Below are 24,891 nucleotides of genomic sequence, written 5' to 3'. Positions count from 1 at the left end.
ATTCCTAGGTATTTTATTCTCTTTGAAACAATTGTGAATGGAAGTTCATTCCTGATTTGGCTCTCTGCTTGTCTGTTACTGGTGTATAAGAATGCTTGTGATTTTTTGCACATTAATTTTGTATCCTGAGACTTTGCTGAAGTTGCTTATCAGCTTAAGGAGATTTTGGGCTGAGACAATGGGGTTTCTAAATATACAATCATGTCATCTGCAAACAGGGACAATTTGACTTCTTCTTTTCCTAACTGGATACCCTTGATTTCTTTCTCTTGCCTGATTGCCCTAGCCAGAACTTCCAACACTATGTTGAATAGGAGTGGTGAGAGAGGGCATCCCTGTCTTGTGCCAGTTTTCAAAGGGAATTTTTCAGTTTTTGCCCATTCAGTATGATATTAGCTGTGGGTTTGTCATAAATAGCTCTTATTATTTTGAGGTACGTTCCATCAATACCGAATTTATTGAGCGTTTTTAGCATAAAGGGCTGTTGAATTTTGTCAAAAGCCTTTTCTGCATCTATTGAGATAATCATGTGGTTCTTGTCTTTGGTTCTGTTTATATGCTGGATTACGTTTATTGATTTGCGAATGTTGAACCAGCCTTGCATCCCAGGGATGAAGCCCACTTGATCATGGTGGATAAGCTTTTTGATGTGCTGCTGAATCGGTTTGCCAGTATTTTATTGAGATTTTTGCATCGATGTTCATCAGGGATATTGGTCTAAAATTCTCTTTTTTTGTTGTGTCTCTGCCAGGCTTTGGTATCAGGATGATGTTGGCCTCATAAAATGAGTTAGGGAGGATTCCCTCTTTTTCTATTGATTGAAATAGTTTCAGAAGGAATGGTACCAGCTCCTCCTTGTACCTCTGGTAGAATTCAGCTGTGAATCCATCTGGTCCTGGACTTTTTTTGGTGGGTAGGCTATTAATTGTTGCCTCAATTTCAGAGCCTGCTATTGGTCTATTCAGGGATTCAACTTCTTCCTGGTTAGTCTTGGGAGTGTAAGTGTCCAGGAAATTATCCATTTCTTCTAGATTTTCTAGTTGATTTGCGTAGAGGATTTATAGTATTCTCTGATGGTTAGTTTGTATTTCTGTGGGGTCGGTGGTGATATCCCCTTTATCATTTTTTATTGCGTCTATTTGATTCCTCTCTCTTTCTTCTTTATTAGTCTTGCTAGCGGTCTGTCAATTTTGTTGATCTTTTCAAAAAAAACTCCTGGATTCATTGATTTTTTGGAGGGTTTTTTGTGTCTCTATCTCCTTCAGTTCTGCTCTGATCTTAGTTATTTCTTGCCTTCTGCTAGCTTTTGAATGTGTTTGCTCTTGCCTCTCTAGTTCTTTTAATTGTGATGTTAGAGTGTCAATTTTAGATCTTCCTGCTTTCTCTTGTGGGCATTTAGTGCTATAAATTTCCCTCTACACACTGCTTTAAATGTGTCCCAGAGATTCTGGTATGTTGTATCTTTGTTCTCATTGGTTTCAAAGAACATCTTTATTTCTGCTTTCATTTCGTTATGTACCCAGTAGTCATTCAGGAGCAGGTTGTTCAGTTTCCATGTAGTTGAGCGGTTTTGATTGAGTTTCTTAGTCCTGAGTTCTAGTTTGATTGCACTGTGGTCTGAGAGACAGTTTGTTATAATTTCTGTTCTTGTACATTGCTGAGGAGTGCTTTACTTCCAATTATGTGGTCAATTTTGGAATAAGTGCGATGTGGTGCTGAGAAGAATGTATATTCTGTTGATTTGGGGTGGAGAGTTCTATAGATGTCTATTAGGTCGCTTGGTGCAGAGATGAGTTCAATTCCTGGATATCCTTGTTAACTTTCTGTCTCGTTGATCTGTCTAATGTTGACAGTGGAGTGTTGAAGTCTCCCATTATTATTGTATGGGAGTCTAAGTCTCTTTGTAGGTCTCTAAGGACTTGCTTTATGAATCTGGGTGCTCCTGTATTGGGTGCATATATTTAGGAGAGTTAGCTCTTCCTGTTGAATTGATCCCTTTACCATTATGTAATGGCCTTCTTTGTCTCTTTTGATCTTTGATGGTTTAAAGTCTGTTTTATCAGAGACTAGGATTGCAACCCCTGCTTTTTTTTGTTCTCCATTTGCTTGGTAGATCTTCCTCATCCCTTTATTTTGAGCCTATGTATGTCTCTGCATGTGAGATGGTCTCCTGAATACAGCAGACTGATGGGTCTTGACTCTTGATCCAGTTTGCCAGTCTGTGTCTTTTAATTGGAGCATTTAGTCCATTGACATTTAAGGTAATATTGTTATGTGTGAACTTGATCCTGTCATTATGATATTAACTGGTTATTTTGCTCGTTAGTTGATGCAGTTTCTTCCTAGCCTCGATGGTCTTTACATTTTGGCATGTTTTGCAATGGCTGGGTACCGGTTGTCCTTTCCATGTTTAGGGCTTCCTTCAGGGTCTCTTGTAAGGCAGGCTGGTGGTGACAAAATCTCTAAGCATTTGCTTATCTGTAAAGGATTTTATTTCTCCTTCACTGATGAAGCTTAGTTTGGCTGGATATGAAATTCTGGGTTGAAAATTCTTTTCTTTAAGAACGTTGAATATTGGCCCCCACTCTCTTCTGGCTTGTAGAGTTCTGCCGAGAGGTCTGCTGTTATTGATGGGCTTCCCTTTGTGGGTAACCCGACCTTTCTCTCTGGCTGCCCTTAAGATTTTTTCCTTCATTTCAACTTTGGTGAATCTGGCAATTATGTGTCTGGAGTTGCTCTTCTGGAGGAGTATCTTTGTGGCGTTCTCTGTATTTCCTGAATTTGAATGTTGGCTGCCCTACTAGGTTGGGGAAGTTCTCCTGGATGATATCCTGAAGAGTGTTTTCCAACTTGGTTCCATTTCCCCCTCACTTTCAGGCACCCCAATCAGACGTAGATTTGGTCTTTTACATAATCCCATACTTCTTGCAGGCTTTGTTCATTTCTTTTTCTTCTTTTTTCTTTTGGTTTCTCTTCTCGCTTCATTTCATTCATTTGATCCTCAATCGCTGATACTCTTTCTTCCAGTTGATCGAGTCGGTTACTGAAGCTTGTGCATTTGTCACGTATCTCGTGTCATGGTTTTCATCTCTGTCATTCGTTTATGATTCTCTGCATTAATTAGTCTAGCTGTCAATTCTTCCACTTTTTTTCAAGATTTTTAGTTTCTTTGCGCTGGGTACGTAATTCCTCCTTTAGCTCTGAGAGGTTTGATGGACTGAAGCCTTCTTCTCTCATCTCGTCAAAGTCATTCTCTGACCAGCTTTGATCCGTTGCTGGCGATGGGCTGCGCTCCTTTGCAGGGGGAGATGCGCTCTTATTTTTTGAATTTCCAGCTTTTCTGCCCTGCTTCTTCCCCATCTTTGTGGTTTTATCTGTCTCTGGTCTTTGATGATGGTGACGTACTGATGGGGTTTTGGTATAGGTGTCCTTCCTGTTTGATAGTTTTCCTTCTGACAGAGAAGGACTGTCGTTGGTCTGTTGGAGATTGCTTGAGGTCCACTCCAGACCCTGTTTGCCTGGGTATCAGCAGCAGAGGTTGCCGAAGATAGAAATTGCTGAACAGCGAGTGTACCTGTCTGATTCTTTCTTTGGAAGTTTCCTCTCAGGGTGACTCCACCCTGTGAGTTGTGGGGTGTCAGACTGCCCCTAGTGGGGGATGTCTCCCAGCTAGGCTACTCAGGGGTCAGGGACCCCATGAGCAGGCAGTCTGTCCGTTCTCAGATCTCAACCTCCGCGTTAGGAGATCCACGGCTGTATATTTTCAATAGCCTGTCTTCAGGCTAACAAAGTCTTCTGCTTGATGCATATTGCTATTAAAGGACTCTGATGCATTCTTCAGTACACCAATTGCACTTTTTCAGCTCCAGAATTTCTGCTAGATTTTTAATTATTTCAGTCTGTTTGTTGAATTTATCTGGTAGAATTCTGAATTCCTTCTCTGTGTTATCTTGAATTTCTTTGAGTTTCCTCAAAAACAGCTGTTTTGAATTCTCTGTGTGAAAGGTCACATATATTTGTTTCTCTAAGTTTGGTCCCTGGTGCCTTATTTAGTTCATTTGGTGAGGTCATGTTTTCCTGGATGGTGTTGATGCTAGTAGATGTTCTTCAGTGTCTGGGCATTCAAAAGTTAGGTACTTATTGTAGTCTTCACTTTCTGGGCTTATCTGTGGCCTTCGTTTTTGGGATGGCTTGCTGGATATTTGAAAGGACGTAGGTGTTGTGATCTAAACTATATCGGCTTTAGGGGGCACTTCAAGCCTAGTAACACCGTGGTTCTTGGAGACTCATAGAGATACTGCCTTGATGGTGTTGGACAAAATCTGGGAGAATTCTCTGGATTGTCAGGCAGAGACTCTTTTTCTCTTCCCTTACTTTCTCCCAGACATAGAGTCTCTTTCTCTGTTCTGAGCCACCTAATGCTGGGGGTGGAGTGACACAAGCACCCCTGTGGCCACCACCACTGTGACTGCACTGGGTCAGACCTGGAGCCAGCACAGCATTGGCTCTTGCCCAAGGCCTGCCGTAACTATTCCCTGGCTACTGCGTATGTTCACTCAGGGCTCTGGGGATCTGTAATCAGCAGGTGGCAAAACCAGCCAGGCTTGTGTCCTTCCCTTCTGAGCAGTGAGGTCCCCCAGGCCTTGGGTGGGTCCAAAAGTGCCACCCTGAAGTTAGGGACTAGAGTCAAAAACCTTAGGAGTCTACCTGGTGTTATATTTTATTGTGGCTGAGTTGGCCCTCAAACTAGCAGATGCAGGTCTTCCTGTTCTTGCCTTCCCTTTCCAAAGGTAGAGAAGCCTTACCCGGTAGCCACTGCCACATTAGGCTGTGAGGAGTACTGCCAATGTTCCCTTACGGCCTAGAGTCTCTTAAGTCAACTTGTTGTGAATACTAACTGGCCAGCGACTCACCCTCAGGGCAGTGGGGTCCTCTCTGGTCCAGGGAAGGTCCAGAAATGACATCCAAGAGTCAAGTCCTAGAATGTAGTACCTGGGTATCACTGCTGGTTATTCAGGGTTCAAGGGCTCTTCATTTAGCAGGTGATGAATGCTGGCAGTACTGGGTCCTTCCCTTCAAGGCAGTGGATTCCCTTCTTGCTCAGGTTGTATCTAGAAATGTCATCTGGGAGTTAGGGCCTGGAATGGGGACCTCACGACTCTGACTGGTGCCCTATACTACTGTGGCTCAGCTGGTATCCAGGATGCAAGACAAAGTCCTCCCCACTCTACCCTCTCCTCTCTTCAGTCAGACAGAAGGAAAGGGTCTCTTTTGGAGCCGCAAGCTGTGCAGCCTGGGGTTAGGGGAGGGGTGATGCCAACACTCCCTGGGCTGTTCCAGCTGGTGTCTAAGTATGTCATGTGTGCCTCCTCTCCCTGCCATCAGGCCCACGGTCTCTGGGCCTAGCTCATCACTAGGACTCACCTAAAAGTTGCATTCCTTCTGGCCTTAACTGCCCTTCAAGTTTACATGGAGACACAGAGCACTATATCTCTTGGTGGTGAGGTTTGCGGAGACTCAAGTTCAGACCACCGAGATAGGCGAGTGGCCAGGGCTGGTTTAAATGCTCCCTCCGTGGGTGGGCATCAGCTGAGTTTGGTCTGGTTTTCCTTTTGCTCTGACAGAACAACATTGAGTTCAATGCCTCACCATTACTGTGCTCTCCTTCCTCAGCTCCCAGAGAAGCTCTTAGCACTAGGCTTGCTGCTGCATGGGGTGTGGAAGGGATCGTGTCGGTAGTTCAGGACTGTTTCTTCTGTCTCTTCTAGAGCCTCTTTCAGTGATAATGGAGTTAAAACCAGGTATTATGAGTGCTCACATGATTTTTGGCTCTCATGAAGGTGTTTTTTTCTGTGTAGATAGTTGTTAATTTGATGTCCTTGTGAGGTGGGACAATGGGTGGAGCCTTTTATTCTGCCATCTTGCTCTGCCGCCTCCTATATGCAGCATTTCTGAAGCATAGAGAAATAAACATTGTTGCGTTTCTGGGCTTTATTGGGTCAGAGGAAGTCCATGTGTATATGATAGGTTAAATAATAAGGGAGTTGGGACTATAATTTCATAAAACCAATGTTAGGCACTTATTGGCATATGGGCAATTACTTAAACGCGGTTGGAATAGTGCATTTATACAGTGAGTTAGGGTGAGCTGCCTCAAGACTGGTACCTGCCTTTGAGTCTGTCTGTCTCTAGTGTCACATCCTGTTCATCTGCAGTGCACTGTCTACTTTTATTATAGTAGTTGCTTGTGATTTGTTGGTGCAAGTGACAGAGCAGTTGCTTTGGAAGGAAGGCAGAGCCATCAGCCTGTAATGAAGAGCTGACCACCTCTGGAAATTGATCCTGTGATGCTGATGTAACCTCCACTTCTGGAGCACACATCACTTCCCTTCCATGTGGATGTTACTGTAAGAGTTCAGGCTAGTTAAGATAAACTGTGACGTCTCAAAAATGTGACTGGGGGGCGCGGAGCAAGATGGCCGAATAGGAACAGCTCCAGTCTCCAACTCCCAGCGCGAGCCACACAGAAGACCGGTGATTTCTGCATTTTCAACTGAGGTACTGGGGTCATCTCTCTAGGGAGTGCCGGACAATCGGTGCTGGTCAGCTGCTGCAGCCTGACCAGCGTGAGCTGAAGCAGGGCGAGGCATCGCCTCACCTGGAAGCGCAAGGGGGAAGGAATCCTTTTCCTAGCCAGGGGAACTGAGACACACAACACCTGGAAAATCGGGTAACTCCCACCCCAATACTGCGCTTTAAGGAAACAGGCACACCAGGAGAATATATCCCACACCTGGCGGGAGGGTCCCACGCCCACGGAGCCCCCCTCACTGCTAACACAGCCGTCTGCGGCGATCTATCCGCAAGGCAGCAGCGAGGCTGGGGGAGGGGCGCCCGCCATTGCTGAGGCTTAAGTAGGTAAACAAAGCCGCTGGGAAGCTCGAACTGGGTGGAGCTCACAGCAGCTCAAGGAAGCCTGCCTGTCTCTGTAGACTCTACCTCTGCGGACAGCACACAGCTGCAGTCCATTAGGGGAAAGAGCGGGGGCCGGTGCAGACGCGAACTACTCTGTCTGACAGCTTTGGGGAGAGCCCTGGATCTCCTAAGGCGGAGGTTGAGATCTGAGAACGGACAGACTGCCTGCTCAGGTGGGTCTCTGACCCTGAGTAGCCTAGCTGGGAGACATCCCCCACTAGGGGCAGTCTGACACCCCACACCTCACAGGGTGGCGTCACCCCTGAGAGGAACTTCCAAGAAAGAATCAGACAGGTACACTCGCTGTTCAGCAATATTCTATCTTCGGCAACCTCTGCTGCTGATACCCAGGCAAACAGGGTCTGGAGTGGACCTCAAGCAATCTCCAACAGACCAACAGACAGTCCTTCTGACTGTCAGACGGAAAACTATCAAACAGGAAGGACACCTATACCAAAACCCCATCAGTACGTCACCATCATCAAAGTCAGAGACAGATAAAACCACAAAGATGGGAGGAAGCAGGGCAGAAAAGCTGGAAATTCAAAAAATAAGAGCGCATCTCCCCCTGCAAAGGAGCGCAGCCCATCGCCAGCAACGGATCAAAGCTGGTCAGAGAATGACTTTGACGAGATGAGAGAAGAAGGCTTCAGTCCATCAAACTTCTCAGAGCTAAAGGAGGAATTACGTACCCAGCGCAAAGAAACTAAAAATCTTGAAAAAAGTGGAAGAATTGACAGCTAGACTAATTAATGCAGAGAAGATCATAAACGAAATGACAGAGATGAAAACCATGACACGAGAAATACGTGACAAATGCACAAGCTTCAGTAACCGACTCGATCAACTGGAAGAAAGAGTATCAGCGATTGAGGATCAAATGAATGAAATGAAGTGAGAAGAGAAACCAAAAGAAAAAAGAAGAAAAAGAAATGAACAAAGCCTGCAAGAAGTATGGGATTATGTAAAAAGACAAATCTACGTCTGATTGGGGTGCCTGAAGTGAGGGGGAAAATGGAACCAAGTTGGAAAACACTCTTCAGGATATCATCCAGGAGAACTTCCCCAACCTAGTAGGGCAGGCCAACATTCAAATTCAGGAAATACAGAGAACGCCACAAAGATACTCCTCCAGAAGAGCAACTCCAAGACACATAATTGCCAGATTCACCAAAGTTGAAATGAAGGAAAAAATCTTAAGGGCAGCCAGAGAGAAAGGTCGGGTTACCACAAAGGGAAGCCCATCAGAATAACAGCAGACCTCTCGGCAGAAACTCTACAAGCCAGAAGAGAGTGGGGGCCAATATTCAACGTTGTTAAAGAAAAGAATTTTCAACCCAGAATTTCATATCCAGCCAAACTAAGCTTCATCAGTGAAGGAGAAATAAAATCCTTTACAGATAAGCAAATGCTTAGAGATTTTGTCACCACCAGGCTGCCTTACAAGAGACCTGAAGGAAGCCCTAAACATGGAAAGGAACAACCGGTACCAGCCATTGCAAAAACATGCCAAAATGTAAAGACCATCGAGGCTAGAAGAAAACTGCATCAACTAACGAGCAAAATAACCAGTAATATCATAATGACAGGATCAAGTTCACACATAACAATATTAACCTTAAATGTCAATGGACTAAATGCTCCAATTAAAAGACACAGACTGGCAAACTGGATAAAGAGTCAAGACCCATCAGTCTGCTGTATTCAGGAGACCCATCTCACATGCAGAGACATACATAGGCTCAAAATAAAGGATGGAGGAAGATCTACCAAGCAAATGGAGAACAAAAAAAGCAGGGGTTGCAATCCTAGTCTCTGATAAAACAGACTTTAAACCATCAAAGATCAAAAGAGACAAAGAAGGCCATTACATAATGGTAAAGGGATCAATTCAACAGGAAGAGCTAACTCTCCTAAATATATGCACCCCATACAGGAGCACCCAGATTCATAAAGCAAGTCCTTAGAGACCTACAAAGAGACTTAGACTCCCATACAATAATAATGGGAGACTTCAACACTCCACTGTCAACATTAGACAGATCAACGAGACAGAAAGTTAACAAGGATCCAGGAATTGAACTCATCTCTGCACCAAGCGGACCTAATAGACATCTATAGAACTCTCCACCCCAAATCAACAGAATATACATTCTTCTCAGCACCACATCGCACTTATTCCAAAATTGACCACATAATTGGAAGTAAAGCACTCCTCAGCAAATGTACAAGAACAGAAATTATAACAAACTGTCTCTCAGACCACAGTGCAATCAAACTAGAACTCAGGACTAAGAAACTCAATCAAAACCGCTCAACTACATGGAAACTGAACAACCTGCTCCTGAATGACTACTGGGTACATAACGAAATGAAAGCAGAAATAAAGATGTTCTTTGAAACCAATGAGAACAAAGATACAACATACCAGAATCTCTGGGACACATTTAAAGCAGTGTGTAGAGGGAAATTTATAGCACTAAATGCCCACAAGAGAAAGCAGAGAGATCTAAAATTGACACTCTAACATCACAATTAAAAGAACTAGAGAGGCAAGAGCAAACACATTCAAAAGCTAGCAGAAGGCAAGAAATAACTAAGATCAGAGCAGAACTGAAGGAGATAGAGACACAAAAAACCCTCCAAAAATCAATGAATCCAGGAGTTGGTTTTTTGAAAAGATCACAAAATTGACAGACCGCTAGCTAGACTAATAAAGAAGAAAAGAGAGAGGAATCAAATAGACGCAATAAAAAATGATAAAGGGGATATCACCACCGACCCCACAGAAATACAAACAACCATCAGAGAATACTATAAATGCCTCTACGCAAATCAACTAGAAAATCTAGAAGAAATGGATAATTTCCTGGACACTTACACTCTCCCAAGACTAAACCAGGAAGAAGTTGAATCCCTGAATAGACCAATAGCAGGCTCTGGAATTGAGGCAACAATTAATAGCCTACCCACCAAAAAAGTCCAGGACCAGATGGATTCACAGCTGAATTCTACCAGAGGTACAAGGAGGAGCTGGTACCATTCCTTCTGAAACTATTTCCAATCAATAGAAAAAGAGGGAATCCTCCCTAACTCTTTTTATGAGGCCAACATCATCCTGATACCAAAGCCTGGCAGAGACACAACAAAAAAAGAGATTTTAGACCAATATCCCTGATGAACATCGATGCAAAAATCCTCAATAAAATACTGGCAAACCGGATTCAGCAGCACATCAAAAAGCTTATCCACCATGATCAAGTGGGCTTCATCCCTGGGATGCAAGGCTGGTTCAACATTCGCAAATCAATAAACGTAATCCAGCATATAAACAGAACCAAAGACAAGAACCACATGATTATCTCAATAGATGCAGAAAAGGCTTTTGACAAAATTCAACAGCCCTTTATGCTAAAAACGCTCAATAAATTTGGTATTGATGGAACGTACCTCAAAATAATAAGAGCTATTTATGACAAACCCACAGCTAATATCATACTGAATGGGCAAAAACTGGAAAAATTCCCTTTGAAAACTGGCACAAGACAGGGATGCCCTCTCTCACCACTCCTATTCAACATAGTGTTGGAAGTTCTGGCTAGGGCAATCAGGCAAGAGAAAGAAATCAAGGGTATCCAGTTAGGAAAAGAAGAAGTCAAATTGTCCCTGTTTGCAGATGACATGATTGTATATTTAGAAAACCCCATCGTCTCAGCCCAAAATCTCCTTAAGCTGATAAGCAACTTCAGCAAAGTCTCAGGATACAAAATTAATGTGCAAAAATCACAAGCATTCTTATACACCAGTAACAGACAAGCAGAGAGCCAAATCAGGAATGAACTTCCATTCACAATTGCTTCAAAGAGAATAAAATACCTAGGAATCCAGCTTACAAGGGATGTAAAGGACCTCTTCAAGGAGAACTACAAACCACTGCTCAGTGAAATCAAAGAGGACACAAACAAATGGAAGAACATACCATGCTCATGGATAGGAAGAATCAATATCGTGAAAATGGCCATACTGCCCAAGGTGATTTATAGATTCAATGCCATCCCCATCAAGCTACCAATGACTTTCTTCACAGAATTGGAAAAAACGGCTTTAAAGTTCATATGGAACCAAAAAAGAGCCCGCATTGCCAAGACAATCCTAAGTCAAAAGGACAAAGCTGGAGGCGTCACGCTACCTGACTTCAAACTATACTACAAGGCTACAGTAACCAAAACAGCATGGTACTGGTACCACAACAGAGATATAGACCATGGAACAGAACAGAGTCCTCAGAAATAACACCACACATCTACAGCCATCTGATCTTTGACAAACCTGAGAGAAACAAGAAATGGGGAAAGGATTCCCTATTTAATAAATGGTGCTGGGAAAATTGGCTAGCCATAAGTAGAAAGCTGAAACTGGATCCTTTCCTTACCCCTTATACGAAGATTAATTCAAGATGGATTAGAGACTTAAATGTTAGACCTAATACCATAAAAACCCTAGAAGAAAATCTAGGTAGTACCATTCAGGACATAGGCATGGGCAAGGACTTCATGTCTAAAACACCAAAAGCAATGGCAGCAAAAGCAAAAATTGACACATGGATCTAATTAAACTAAAGAGCTTTGCACAGCTAAAGAAACTACCATCAGAGTGAACAGGCAACCTACAGAATGGGAAAAAATTTTTGCAACCTACTCATCTGACAAAGGGCTAATATCCAGAATCTACAAAGAACTCAAACAAATATACAAGAAAAAAACAAACAACCCCATCAAAAAGTGGGGAAAGGATATGAACAGACATTTCTCAAAAGAAGACATCCATACAGCCAACAGACACATGAAAAAATGCTCATCATCACTCGCATCAGAGAAATGCAAATCAAAACCACAATGAGATACCATCTCACACCAGTTAGAATGGCAATCATTAAGAAGTCAGGAAACAACAGGTGTTGGAGAGGATGTGGAGAAATAGGAACACTTTTACACTGTTGGTGGGATTGTAAACTAGTTCAACCATTATGGAAAACAGTATGGCGATTCCTCAAGGATCTAGAACTAGATGTACCATATGACCCAGCCATCCCACTACTGGGTATATACCCAAAGGATTATAAATTACTCTACTACAAAGACACATGCACACGTATGTTTATTGCGGCACTGTTCACAATAGCAAAGACTTGGAATCAACCCAAATGTCCATCTGTGACAGACTGGATTAAGAAAATGTGGCACATATACACCATGGAATACTATGCAGCCATCAAAAAGGATGAGTTTGCGTCCTTTGTAGGGACATGGATGCAGCTGGAAACCATCATTCTTAGCAAACTATCACAAGAAGAGAAACCAAACACGCATGTTCTCACTCATAGGTGGGAACTGAACAATGAGATCACTTGGACTCGGGAGGGGAACATCACACACTGGGGCCTATCATGGGGAGGGGGGAGGAGGAGGGATTGCATTGGGAGTTATACATGATATAAACGTCATGCACATGTACCCTAGAACTTAAAGTATAATAAAAAAAAAAAATGTGACTGGGAGCACCTGGAACCCCCCTTCTTGCTCTGGTTTCCCATAGAAAATTCTTATTGACAAATACATTTGTAGGTGGCAGACATCTTTTTAAGACTCCAGCTTTGCACTGTATGCCAAAAAATGTCTTGAATTTAAAAACTGTCAGTGTTGTCTACTGGAAAGAGTATGCAACTTGGAGTCAGACAGAACTGATGTAGCTTTAGGTTCTGCCTGACCTTTCCTAACTGTGTAAGTTTGTGTGTGATCAGCCATTCTGAGTCTTTTATCTGTCCACTAGGAGTAATAATGTCTCCTTCACAGGGTTTCTTGGCACATAGTAAGTATACAGCAAACGTTATTAATTCCCATTAATATGTGAACTCTAAATTATAAAACAGAAAAACCCTTTATTACTTGGTAAAGTTTCTTACACAGAATTTTAACTTTTCTTTGCAGCTCCCAAATACCCTTACTATAAAGACCAACTGTTTGCATATATGAAGAGTTAAATTTTCATCACACATTTATTAAATAAATGTTTTTAAATCTCCAGAATAAAAAAGAAAGTTAAGCCTGAAAGGCTATTGTGGGTTCGAATTGAAATACCCCTGTTGCAGCAGCTGAAACAGGTGTGGCAGCAGCACTCAGACATTTTATTTCTGCAAACTTACTGGCTGAAAAGCATGCCAGCCCAGGGAACATTCTGACCTTCTTTCATGGGGCAGTAACTTTTTGCCTTTGTAAGCAGAATTTCGTCTTTATGTCTGGACTCTATTCTATTATACAAAAGATGGGTGCTGTGGTTTGAGTGTGCCCCCCAAAGTTCATGTGTTGGAGACTTAATCCCCAATGCAGCAGTGTTGAGAGGCAGGGCCTGTAAGAGGTGATGAGGGCATGAGGGCCCCGCCTTATAAATGGATTAATGCTGTTATCTCAGGAGTGGGTTCCTGATAAAAGGATGAGTTCAGTTGCTTGCATTCTCTCATACACATGCCCTCTTGCCCTTCCACCATGGAATGGAACATCTGGGGAGGCCAAGCAGGCCTCTCCTGATGCAGGCCCTCTGACCCTGGACTTCCCAGTCTTTAGAACTGTAAGAAAAGAAATCTCTGTTCTTTATAAATTACCGAGTCTCAGATACTCTGTTATAGCAGCACCAAACATACTAAGATAATGGTCCTCTCATCAGCCAGCCAACTTGTAGGTTTTCAGTGCCCACCATGTGTCTCTGGTACACTGTGCCAGGTGCCAGATATACAGAAGACCTCACTTTTTTAGAACTCACATTCCGGATGGGCCAGATGGGGGGTGGGAATGGGCAGGGGAAGATTTGGTGATAGTTTTCAGGAGGAGGTGACAGTTCTCCACTTAAAATAGATTGGGGACCAGCTGGGCACAGTGGCTCACGCCTGGAATCCCAGCACTTTGGGAGGCTGAGGCAGGCAGATCACTTGAGGTAAGGAGTTCGAAACCAGCTTAGTCAATATGGGGAAACCCTGTCTCTACTAAAAATACCGAAAATAGCTGGGCATGGTGGTGCACACCTGTAGTCCCTGTTACTCGGGAGGCTGAGGCATGAGAATCACTTGAACTTGGGAGATGGAGGTTGTAGTCAGCCAATATCATGCCACTGCACTCCAGCCTGGGTGACGGAGGAGACTCTGTCTCCAAAAAAAAAAAATTTGGTAGGGAGAGGATGACTGTGACTGTGGGAAGGGTTTGGGGCTTCCTGTTCCAGGAATCTATTACTATGTAATCAACTACTCCAAACTCAGTGGCTTAAAACATGTTACTTAAGGCGCAATTCTGTGGGTCAGCAGTTTGGGCGGTTCTGCCCCATGTGGTATCAGCTGAGGTTACCTGGTGGTCATCAGCTGGTCCAGAGTGTCCATGATGACTTCACTCACGTCTGCTGCCTTAGCGGGGTGGCTGGAAGGGTGGGCTCTGCTGGGACTTCTAAGCAAAGTACCTATGTATGGCCTTCCCAGCACGGTGGTCCCAGGGTAGTCGGCTTTTCACACTGGCCTTCGGAAGTCTCAGAACATCACTTCCTTTGCATGTTGCTGGTACGCAAGCCACTAGAGCCAGCCCGTATTTAGGGAGAGGGGAATTAGACGGCACCTCTTAGTGGGAGAAGAAGCCCTCTTTAGTCTACTACACTGGATTCCTTGATAGGAGAGTGGCTGGGAGACTTTAAGGAGGGGAGGTTGGTTGGTGTGCTGGGTGTATGATGAATGATCAAATGTACTTTTGGATCTGGGGGCAAAGATTGAATGATAGTGGACTGAAAAGCCAGCAAGTATTGGAAGCAGAATAATGGGTGTGGGTACTTTTCAAGATTCTTGGCTTTGTGAGGAGAAAATGGAAATCAGAGTGGAGGCTCACAGTGAAGCTTAGGGTTGGAGGCATTTGCTTGTTTTTGCTTTGTTTTGAAGATGGGTGAGATCACCAATGACTCATTCTTTTCCAAATCATGGTTGTGCATTTTCTGTCTCTTAACTGATCTCTTAACTGATTAAACACTGTTGAAATTCTTTGGTCTTTGGCAATATAACTTTGTCCTGGTCCTGGTCCTTCTGCCTGTGACAAAGAAGGGGCTGTTTCCTTAAATAGTTGTATTTCCCAGGCTCTGTCCCAGCCTTCTTTGCTTCCTTATTCTGCACCTTTTTCTTGAGTAGCCTCATTTATTCTCATGACTTTAACTGCCCCTGCATGGTGAAGGCCCCAGGGTTATTTCTCTGGAGCTCCAGACCTAACTTCAGTTGCCTCTTCCATGCCTCCCCTGATGTCCCTGTAATTCCTGTTCCTATTTCTAACAATGCTGTCACTCTGGCCAGGCCAGAAGGCTATACGATGTTCCCGTTATCCCTCACCCTGTGCATCCAAACAAGTTACCAGTTACTGTGAATTTTGTCTTTAAAACCAAGGTTCTTACCTGTGGCTGCATCACTTGGGAGCTTTGCAAAAATGCAGACCTGGAGCCTCATCTCAGGCTTATTGAACCGGAATCTCTTGGGTTTTATGTGTTCATATTTTTGTAAGGTTTTTTCCAGGTGATTCTGATGTTCACTTTGTATTGAAAACAACTCTAAAATTTTTCTTAATCCTCCAGTTCATCTGCACCATCTCTGCTTTGGTTCAGGCTTTTATAGTTTCCTGTGGCTGCCGTAACAGATGACCACAAACTTGGTAACAACAACAGATGTTTATTCTCTTACAGTTCTAGAGGCCAGAAGTCTGAAATCAAAGTGTCATCAGGGCCCTGCTGCCCCTGAAGGCCCTTAAGGGGAGAATCTTTCCTTGCCTCTTCCAGCTTCTGGGGCTCCAAATGTTCCTTGGCTTGTGGTTGCATTGCCCCAGTCTCTGCCTTCATCACATGGTCATCTCCTCTCCATCCCTTTGTATCTCTTACAAAATCACTTGCCATTGGACTTAGGACCTATCAGTAATCGAGTATGATCTCATCTTGAGATTCTGGACTTAATTACATCTGCAAACACCCTTTTTCCAAAAAGCCATATTCACAGGTGACATGGATGTATCTTTTTTTTTTTTTCTTTTAGAGACGGAGTCTTGCTCTGTCGCCCAGGCTGCAGCACAATGGTACGATCTCAGCCCACTGCAACATCTGCCTCCTGGGTTCAAGCGATTCTCCTGCCTCAGCCTGTTGAATAGCTGGGATTACAGGCACGTGTTATCATGCCCAGCTAATTTTTTGTATTTTTAGTAGAGACAGGGTTTCACCATGTTGACCAGGCTGGTTTCGAACTCCTGACCTCAAGTGATCCACCCGCCTCGACCTTCCAAAGTGCCGGGATTACAGGCATGAGCCACTGTGCCCAGCCTTGGATGTATCTTTTTAAGGCCACCATTCAACCCGCTGCAGATAGCTCCCCATGGCTGTGGTGGTGCTGCTCTCTGATCATCTTGCCTCTAATCTGGTCTGGTCTTGCCTCTAATCTCTTCCAGTTCCTCCTGCACTGTGCCACCCTATGTGATTACTTTATATTTTCAATCATGTTCGCCATTTGCTTAAATCTTACCAGACTTTCCATTCCCCTTAGGGTAAAAAGCCATAACTCTTAGGGAGTACCAGTGATAGGGTTTAGCTCTGTATCTTCCCCCAAATCTCATCTTGAATTGTAATTCCTGTGTGTCAGAGGAGGGGCTGGCTTGATGGGAGGTGATTGGATGGCGGGGTGGGGGGTTGGATTTCCCCCTTGCTGTTCTCGTGATAGTTCATGAGTTCTCACAAGATCTGATGGTTTAAAACTGTGTGGCACTTTCCCCTTCTTGAGCTTTCTTTCTCCAGCTGCCATGAGAAGAAGCTGCTTGTTTCTCCTTTGGCTTCTGCCGTGATTGTAAGTTTCCTGAGGCTTCCCAGTCGAGCGTCCTGTTAAGCCTGTGGAACCGTGAGTCAGTTAAACCTCTTTTCTTCACTGGTGGTTCTTTATAGCAGTGTGATAATGGACTAATAGAAGCAGGACGTTACAATAGGGCTCCTGCCTACCTTTTCCCCTCCTTTCCCACTACTCTCTCCACTTGAACTTCCTACCCTCCACAGTGCTGAACTATGGAGTCCTCCTTGCCTTGCACATTATATCACCCTTTCATTCTCCGTTTAGATTTCTTACTTAGATTTCTTTTTCTCTCTTTTCTTTTTGGACAGTCTTGCTCTGTCACCCAGGCTGGAGTGCAGTGGCATGGTCTTGACTTGTTGCGGTCTCCATTTTCCTGGCTCAAGTGATCTTCCCACCTTAGCCGCCCAAGTAGCCATGACTACAGGTGCATGCCACCATGCCAGGCTAATTTTCATATTATTTGTAGAGGTGGGGTTTCAACGTGTTCCCCAGGCTGGTCTCGAACTCCCGGGCTCAAGCTGTCTGCCTGCCTTGGCCTCCCAAAGCACTGGGATTACAGGCATGAGCCAACGTGCCTGGCAAAGATTTTGACAGTTCAAGCAGTGCTTCCACCATGAAGCCTTCTCTAATGCATCCTCCCATATGCCTTGTGCTATAAGTGTATCTTGTTACATGTATATTTATCATATTTGTTATTGTACCTTTCTCTCCTTCTGAGCAGAGAGCTCTGTGAAGACAGGGAAGCTGATATTCATCATTGTAGCTCTAGTACTTGGCATAAATATCGAATGAATGACCATGTAGCTTAACCTAATTAGAAACTTGTCTCATGGTGACACTGGTTTTTCCACTACTACTTTAATTATTTCCAATAGGATTTTTCATCTCGATGTATTAAGTAAGTAGGCAGTCTGTAAGTAGGCTGGCTTATTATTTGCTTAACCTGCAATATCTGTGCCTCTATGCTTAGGCAATTTAAATTAAAATGTTTCTGCATGTGTTAAGGTTGACACTTCTGGTTTCTTTCCTCCCTTTATATTAGATGTGGCTTTTGGGTTGTAACTAGTGGAAATCAAATTGAGTTAGCTGAAGCTAAAGGAATTTTGTCAAGAAGGGCCGCAGTACATCTGGGCCAATAGAAACCCTTAAGGATCCTCTTTCCACTGCTTTTTGCTACTTGTCTCTGTTCATCTGCTTCCTTCTTCACTTTGTCTGCTTTTTCAGCCATATAACACTTTGTGACATCCCCACAGCTCCTGGGTTTACATTTTTTATAGCTCTAGCCAACAACTGAGAATGGGTGACTCTCTCTCTGTCCCCATTTTGTATTTTCCAAAGTTAGAATGTTGTTGGCCAGGTTGGGCCAGATGTCAGCCTCTGGCCAGTCAGCCCCAGAGTGGTGGGGAAGATGTTGGCGTGGCCAGTTCATTCAAATGTGGTGCTGGGGTTCAACTTTTGGAGTTAAGGAATAGATTCCAGAGAAGGAAGTATAGTTGTGATCAGATAGCCAAACAAGCGTCTGCTGCACTCTTACAAGGTTAAGGCCTATTGACCTGGAGTCTATAGTTGAGGCAAGAGAGATACAGCACAGAGTTGTACCAAACCCCTACCAACTCCAGTGGGGATGGCACCAGTTTCAAGAGGCTGAAAGAAGAGACTCAGAGCCAGCAGATGAGACATGGGGTTTTGTTGGTGGCTTATATACAGGGGAGAGAGTCCAGTGGCGGTGGGTTGAACAGGAGAACCACAACTGCGTATAAAAAGCATGCAGTTAACCTAGCATTTTCACTTAACATGCTCCCCCTAACAACTGCCACCTGCCAACTTTCACTTAACCAAAGCAAAGGGCCTTGATATCCTGGAGAGCCTGCGTTCCATGGGACTGGGTGGGCACTCAGATGTTCCTCACAGGTAAGGAATGACTCTGGGTTGGCCACTCTTGGATACTGTAGCTTGGAACTCTGAACACACATTCAGGTGCATCTACCATACAGGGTCATTCTCAATCACATCATTGCTGTCAAATGCACCTGCCATACACACAGAGCTGGGTAGAAGTGAAGGGCATAGCAAGCCTTGCCAGATCTTGTACTAATTGTGTGTAGGCCACAGTAGTGAAAATGTTCCTTTGAGTTGTTTATAGTCCTGGCTTTAATTGGTTCACATATGCTCCCTTTAATACAGAATGTTCATGTTGATTTGAGTGACATGAAAATATATTAAAACAGGGCGGGTTTGTAATGGTTGTTGACTTATGGATACTTTATAGTAGTCATCACAAATATGTTTAAGAAAATATTGTACACGATTCTGATCTTGCCTGAGAAAAACTAGAGGAATAAGACTTGAAATGAATTATCTTTTTATTCATGAGACATTTTTATATAGCTGACATTCCTTTGTGCTGGAAATGGAAACATTAAAAAGACAGTGGGAATAACTTACAGTGATAATTTAAAACCATTGTCAGACTGTAGTGATGACTTGACTGGTGAAACAAACACACAAAACCCCTTTCTTCCAACTTCTCTTCCCCAGTGGACTTCACAAGTTCCTGCTTCCCCCATCTGGCCACTCCCTTCTGGATGTAGCTGGAAAGTGGAGAAGGCCCAGGGATCTGTGGGACAGGAACAAGCCACCAGACCTGCTGTCTCCTAACCTTGGTATTCTGGGGGAGCCTCAGATCTGTCATACATATGTGTGTAAATTTCAAATGTTCCTTCTTTTAGTTTTTTTCTTGAAAAGAAGCAGAGAGTAGTTGTGTTAATGTAGCAATACGGGCCATCAGTAAGAACATACAGGGGCCAATTAATACAGAGTTAGAAAATACAACTAAAAATTGAAATGCTAACTGTGATCCTGCATTTCTTTTACTCACTAATATTAGCTAAATACAGGAAACCTGCTTACGGACATTATATGTTTTCCAGATGACTTCTAAGTTATTTGACAGTTTGTGGACTAAAACTCGTGTGTATATTTTTGCAAGCTAATTTTTGCTAACAAAAATATGTTTAATTTCTGCAAGCTGTTTTTTGCTAATCTGTCAGCGTAGGGTTCAAACAGAAATGGGAGTGAATGTGGAGGATTCAGAACTTTTAAGAAAGCAAGTAACTAAATTGGTTGTCTTACAAATAAAGATCCTGCAGACAACATTAACGTGGTTTGAAAGTGAGAGTTGAGGTTTAATTAGTATGCTATTTTCTAACTAGTTCATTTAAAAATATTCTCAACTGTATCTCTGGGGTCTATTAGAATGGTGCTAGTTGAATTGAGCCAGCGCTAATATGGCCTCTGCAGAATACTCATTTCCTTATTTATACTCTGCCACTTTCCAAAAAGATTTGAAGAGTCTGACTTTATAAAATAGGAAACCTATAATTACTTGTACATCACTCTTAAATTAAGTTCCTAGAAGTGATTTGAATTTCATTACAGCTGAAGTCTGTGTTGCAACCGTTTCCTTTTGTGGAGTGTTTAGTGGGCAATTATTTTATGACCATTCCTGTCTTTTCCCTTATTCAGTACCTCTAACTTTTATGTTTAAAACTTGAAAAATCTGCAGATAGATGAACTCTTTCCTCCCTGTTTCTAGGTACAATGGTGCTTTACCCAATGGAGATAGAGGACGGAGGAAAAGCAGATTTGCCCTCTACAAGCGGCCCAAGGCAAATGGTGTCAAACCCAGCACAGTCCATGTGATATCCACGCCCCAGGCATCTAAGGTAGGTGGGTCTGCCAAGAATTGGGAGGGTGCTGGCAAACAGTGACTCACAGATACTTCTTGTCTGTCACTCTCTTTCCTTTAGTCCTGTTTTCATGTAGGACAGTCTCTCAGACCATTTGAGGCTGGAGAATGCTTGGTTGTGAGGGGCTGTGCTGTGCATTCTAGGGTGTTTAGCAGCTTCCCTGTCCTTGACCTGCTAAATGCCAGTAGCACCCCACCCATTCTTGCTTCCCACAGTTGTTAACCACCATAAATGTCTCAAGACATTGCAGCCTATCTCCTGGGGAGGACTGAGCAGGTAAAATCTGTCCTGTTAGGAAGCACTGATTTAGGATACCAAAGCAGCTAGCGTTTATTATTTTGGAATAGATGTAGTTGAAACATGATGTTATTTATCCTAAAGAGTTTTTGTTTTAAAGCTGGATATAAACCTCATGATTTAATTTCCTTCTGTTAATTGAGTGTAGTAGGTGGTTTTATATAATCTGTATGTACGTGGAATTGAATTTGTGTGGCTTGTAGAAAGATGAAAAGTGTACACGACCAAGTGATAAAAGAGGCCAACTATACATATTTTTCTCATAATTTTGAAGTGAATAAAATGCTAATTTAAGAAAAACTGGTTGTTTTCTGATCTATAAGTCAAGGAAAAAATCTGAGTTTTTATTCCAGTTGATTTATGTTACATAGTAGATTTATTACAGTGTTTCTTTAATTAAATTCTTTAATATATAATCTTATTTTCTATAAAATATATTTACATGAAGCATTTCATATGGGACTATTGGCTGTACCTGTTCATCATGAGTTTGGGCCACCTGGCATATAAATGAGAGTCTTGATTTCCATTTTTCCTGAAAACTTACTTTTGGAAGAAAAAGGAATGGCTTCATGGAAGCACGTGTGATATTTATATGCAATGTAAACATAGATCACCTTTGTTAATGTTTTTGTTTTTAAAAAGCTCCTATTTCTGAAGCAGTGCCATTGAAAGAATTTGTTAGGAGATGCCAGTTGAAATGATCTTGTATTAATGAGGGGATGAGTAGATAAGAAAATATCAAACACCAAGGAAACAAGAAAGATTAATATTTAGTAGATAAGCCAAAGCTAGAAAAAGAGAAATAAATTAAACATTTGTAGGCAGAAAGGACATTTTATAAGGAAAATAAAAGAAATCCAGCTTTACGAAGATTCTCAGGAAAGGAAGAGGTAAAATAGCAACAGAATCTTAAGAGGTCAAGGAAATAGGAGATACATTTTGTACTCCAAAAATATGTGGTGAAGAAGGATACCAAAACAGACGTTTTTAAGCATGTGATAAGTGCCAGAAATGTTCTGGTATTTAGATGTGGTCCTTATAATTTTGTCTGTTTGTTGACATTTCTTTCTTTTCCTTCCTCTTTTTAAAAATCTTGGATTCAGATTAATACAGTGGCTGACATTTTAAAAAAATGTATAGAAATCTTGCTTTGATAACTCATGCTTCATGTTGTGATAGAATATGAAAATTTGTAGCTATTGAGAGAAAAGTATCTCTTCTTTATTCTTCAGCCACTGCCATCTCCTCCCATTTTAGCCTTTTATGTTTTACTTTTATATCTAGATTTTACTTCAAGTTATTTAGATTATTAATCTTTTGATAATTGTCATCTAAGTCTGTGTTTAAAAATATTACCCGCAGTACTAAAAGTAGGGCAGATTGGGTTTTGGTCTTGACCCTCTATATTTTATAATCTGGGAAAAATATATTCTCAGGGCCTCAGTTTACTCATTAGAAACTGAGTAAATTGGCTTCAAGCAGGAGCTCTGTTGAATTAGAAAATATACTTTGGTTATAACAATAGCAATTATTCTGGCTAAGATAAAACAGACAAAGGTTAGAGAAATTATTATAGCCTAGCCCTCAGAATCAGGGAAAAGTTGAGTAACCAGGTTTTGAGAGAGAGTAGAACTGGAGTGTCTCAACAGGAGTGCACGTGGATATTTTTTCAAGAGTGTTAGATAGTGACTTTACTCCAACCAGCTTCTATCTCTTTTAAAGGTTTTACATTTTCAAGAGAGAGAATCTGATAGGTCTACCTACCCTGGGTCACTGAATTATAACCAAGGCAGATGGGCAAACTAAGACCAGACATATTTATTGTGAGTAGATCAGCCACCCCATGTTGCCTTTCAGACTCTCACACTCTCATCCTGGCCAGCTGTGCCCGGCGTCTCCTGCTGCTAGGTTTGCTCTGTTGGCACCTTCTACCTTGGAGCCTCACATCTACCTCTTCCGCCGCTTACTCCTGCTCCGTCTCAAACTGTCATCCCTGCCAGCTGTGCCCGGCCACTGCTGCTGCTAGGTCTGCTCAGTTGGCACCTTCTACCTTAGAGCTCCAGCCAGTTGGGAACTCAGCCCTTTACTTGTTTAACCTTTTCTTCAGATAACCCCCCTCCCACTTCCTGGCTTTAACTGAATCTGATTTTCAATGAATGCACTCTTTTATTATTTTTTCCGTCTTACGTTTGTGGAACATATTCAGTGACTCAGTACCTGCCCCTGAGTCTCTTTCTCCCTGACCCTGTAGCATCTATGGTTCGTAGTACGTTAACTCTTTCAGTTTCTTTTCCACTTTTCCCACTGATGTGGTGCCCCTTACAGCCTGTTGTCACTTGGAAATGAGAATTATCTCCAGTTCATTCTGTTTCTGGATATACTTCCTTATCTCTTATCAAGACATCCAGCCCATTAGCCTATCTCTGTTTGCCACAGTTACTGGCCCACTTGGCCTCTCCAAGTATGTCTTAATTCCACTCCAGATTCTCTTTCTCCGGGCTCTTTAGGTATCTCTCTTTCTGTGTGTCTGACTCTGGGCTCTTACTGACCCTGCTGGACTGTTTTTTTCTTTTTGTCTTTATTGCTCACCCCATGCCCCTTAAGAATGGCAGTAAATGTCATGGTACCTGGCAGACACTGGCATGAAATGACAGTGGTTTGTGTACCCTGACATTTTTGATGCTGCAGTATTGGTAATGAAAGTTCATGTTTAATTGGAGTTGGGAACATGGGACCTAGAAGGGTAGGTGTGGTTATTCATTACTAGGATTTAAGTTCTTTGGCTTTTGGCTGTGTTGTTTCTTCCCTCTGCCACAATCATTCCCTCTGCCCGCATTCTGGAGGCAGAACAGGGATATCCCTTTGCTGGTGGTCGTGGCAGCTGGGAAACAGGACCTCTTAGTTTTCCGTGCATGTCAGATGAGGATGGCAAGTGTGTGCTACTGTTGTGTAATCTCTGTTTGTGTAATGTTTATTCATGTATATATTTGTACTTAGAATAATACTCAGAGGTATTTCTCTGATTATGTAATGTGTGTGTGTGTGTGTGGTTTGTTTTTTGTTAAATCAAAAGTCCTGTTTTACTTCTGGCCATTCTGTTGCATAGGCATTGGGCTTTTAGCAATTTATTCACCCATCCATTTATTCAACAAATATTTATTCAGCACCTTCCGTGGCCAGGCATCACTCCAGGTATTGGATATTCTGCTGCAAACAAACACATCCACGTGGAGCTAAATTTCTAGTGAGTAGGCAAACGAGAAAGAATCATAGGATACACATTTGACTGCACTTTGGGGAAAGCGCTAAGAGGAAGGGGTCACAGAGTTTAGACAAGGTGTAAGGAAGGACCTCTAAAAAAGTGGTGCGAGCGCTGTGAGCTGGAGAGGAGAGAGGAGTTGACCAAAAGAGCAGAGATCAGGGGTCTTGTGGGTCTGGCTGGAAAAGTTGGGTTTTTATGTAAGGGGAAATATTGAAGGGTGTGAAGCAGAGGGAGCGACATGATATGACTGAGAATTTAAGTCAGTTTATGTGTTCATTTACTTTTTTATGATAGGGGACAACTATTTTGCTCTTACTTAACCAGTAAATAGTATGATGGTGTTGGTGGTGACGGTGTGGATACTGGTGCCTGATCGGAAATATTTTGTTAGCTGCATGTTTTAAATTTAGCAACATTACTATGGAAAACTCTTCATAATGGTTTTCCCTTCTTAGATTATGCTTTATTGAAATGTCCTTTTTTGGATATTTTTACTTTTAAAAAGTAACTGAAAATCACTTTATTCCAGCTGGCCTATTTCCGAATGGAAAATATTAGTGGTCTTTGATAGTTTAGAGAAACATGAGGGCCATTTAATGTCATTGTTACAACCAGGCTGCTCTTCAGCCTGTTTGGGCTGCTGTGGCTCTACTGGTTGATAAAATATTGAAACACTTTCTTATCAGTTGATGAATAATACAACAGTAACCATG

At 42.6% G+C, this 24,891-nt stretch overlaps 1 protein-coding gene across 4 annotated transcripts in view; it reads left to right on the top strand.

Annotated features, from left to right (window-relative positions):
* PELI2 (pellino E3 ubiquitin protein ligase family member 2) overlaps positions 1-24,891 on the top strand; it is a 198,961-nt gene that overhangs the window by 57,968 nt on the left and 116,102 nt on the right. For 2 of the 4 annotated variants that reach the window (XM_033187936.1, XM_033187938.1), the window contains exon 2: positions 20,463-20,592. In XM_033187936.1, the coding sequence (XP_033043827.1) occupies positions 20,463-20,592 (130 nt within the window). Of the gene's footprint in view, positions 1-18,308; positions 18,314-19,474; positions 19,566-20,462; positions 20,593-24,891 lie in introns of those variants that run through there. The other 2 variants (XM_033187939.1, XM_033187937.1) reach the window with 2 other exon arrangements.

The sequence above is a fragment of the Trachypithecus francoisi genome, unplaced genomic scaffold, assembly GCF_009764315.1.
Source record: "Trachypithecus francoisi isolate TF-2019V2 unplaced genomic scaffold, Tfra_2.0 Lachesis_group3, whole genome shotgun sequence".
In the NCBI taxonomy this organism is placed as follows: Eukaryota; Metazoa; Chordata; class Mammalia; order Primates; family Cercopithecidae; genus Trachypithecus; species Trachypithecus francoisi.
Note: the sequence above shows the minus strand (reverse complement) of the source record. Positions and strands in the feature narration are given on the sequence as shown.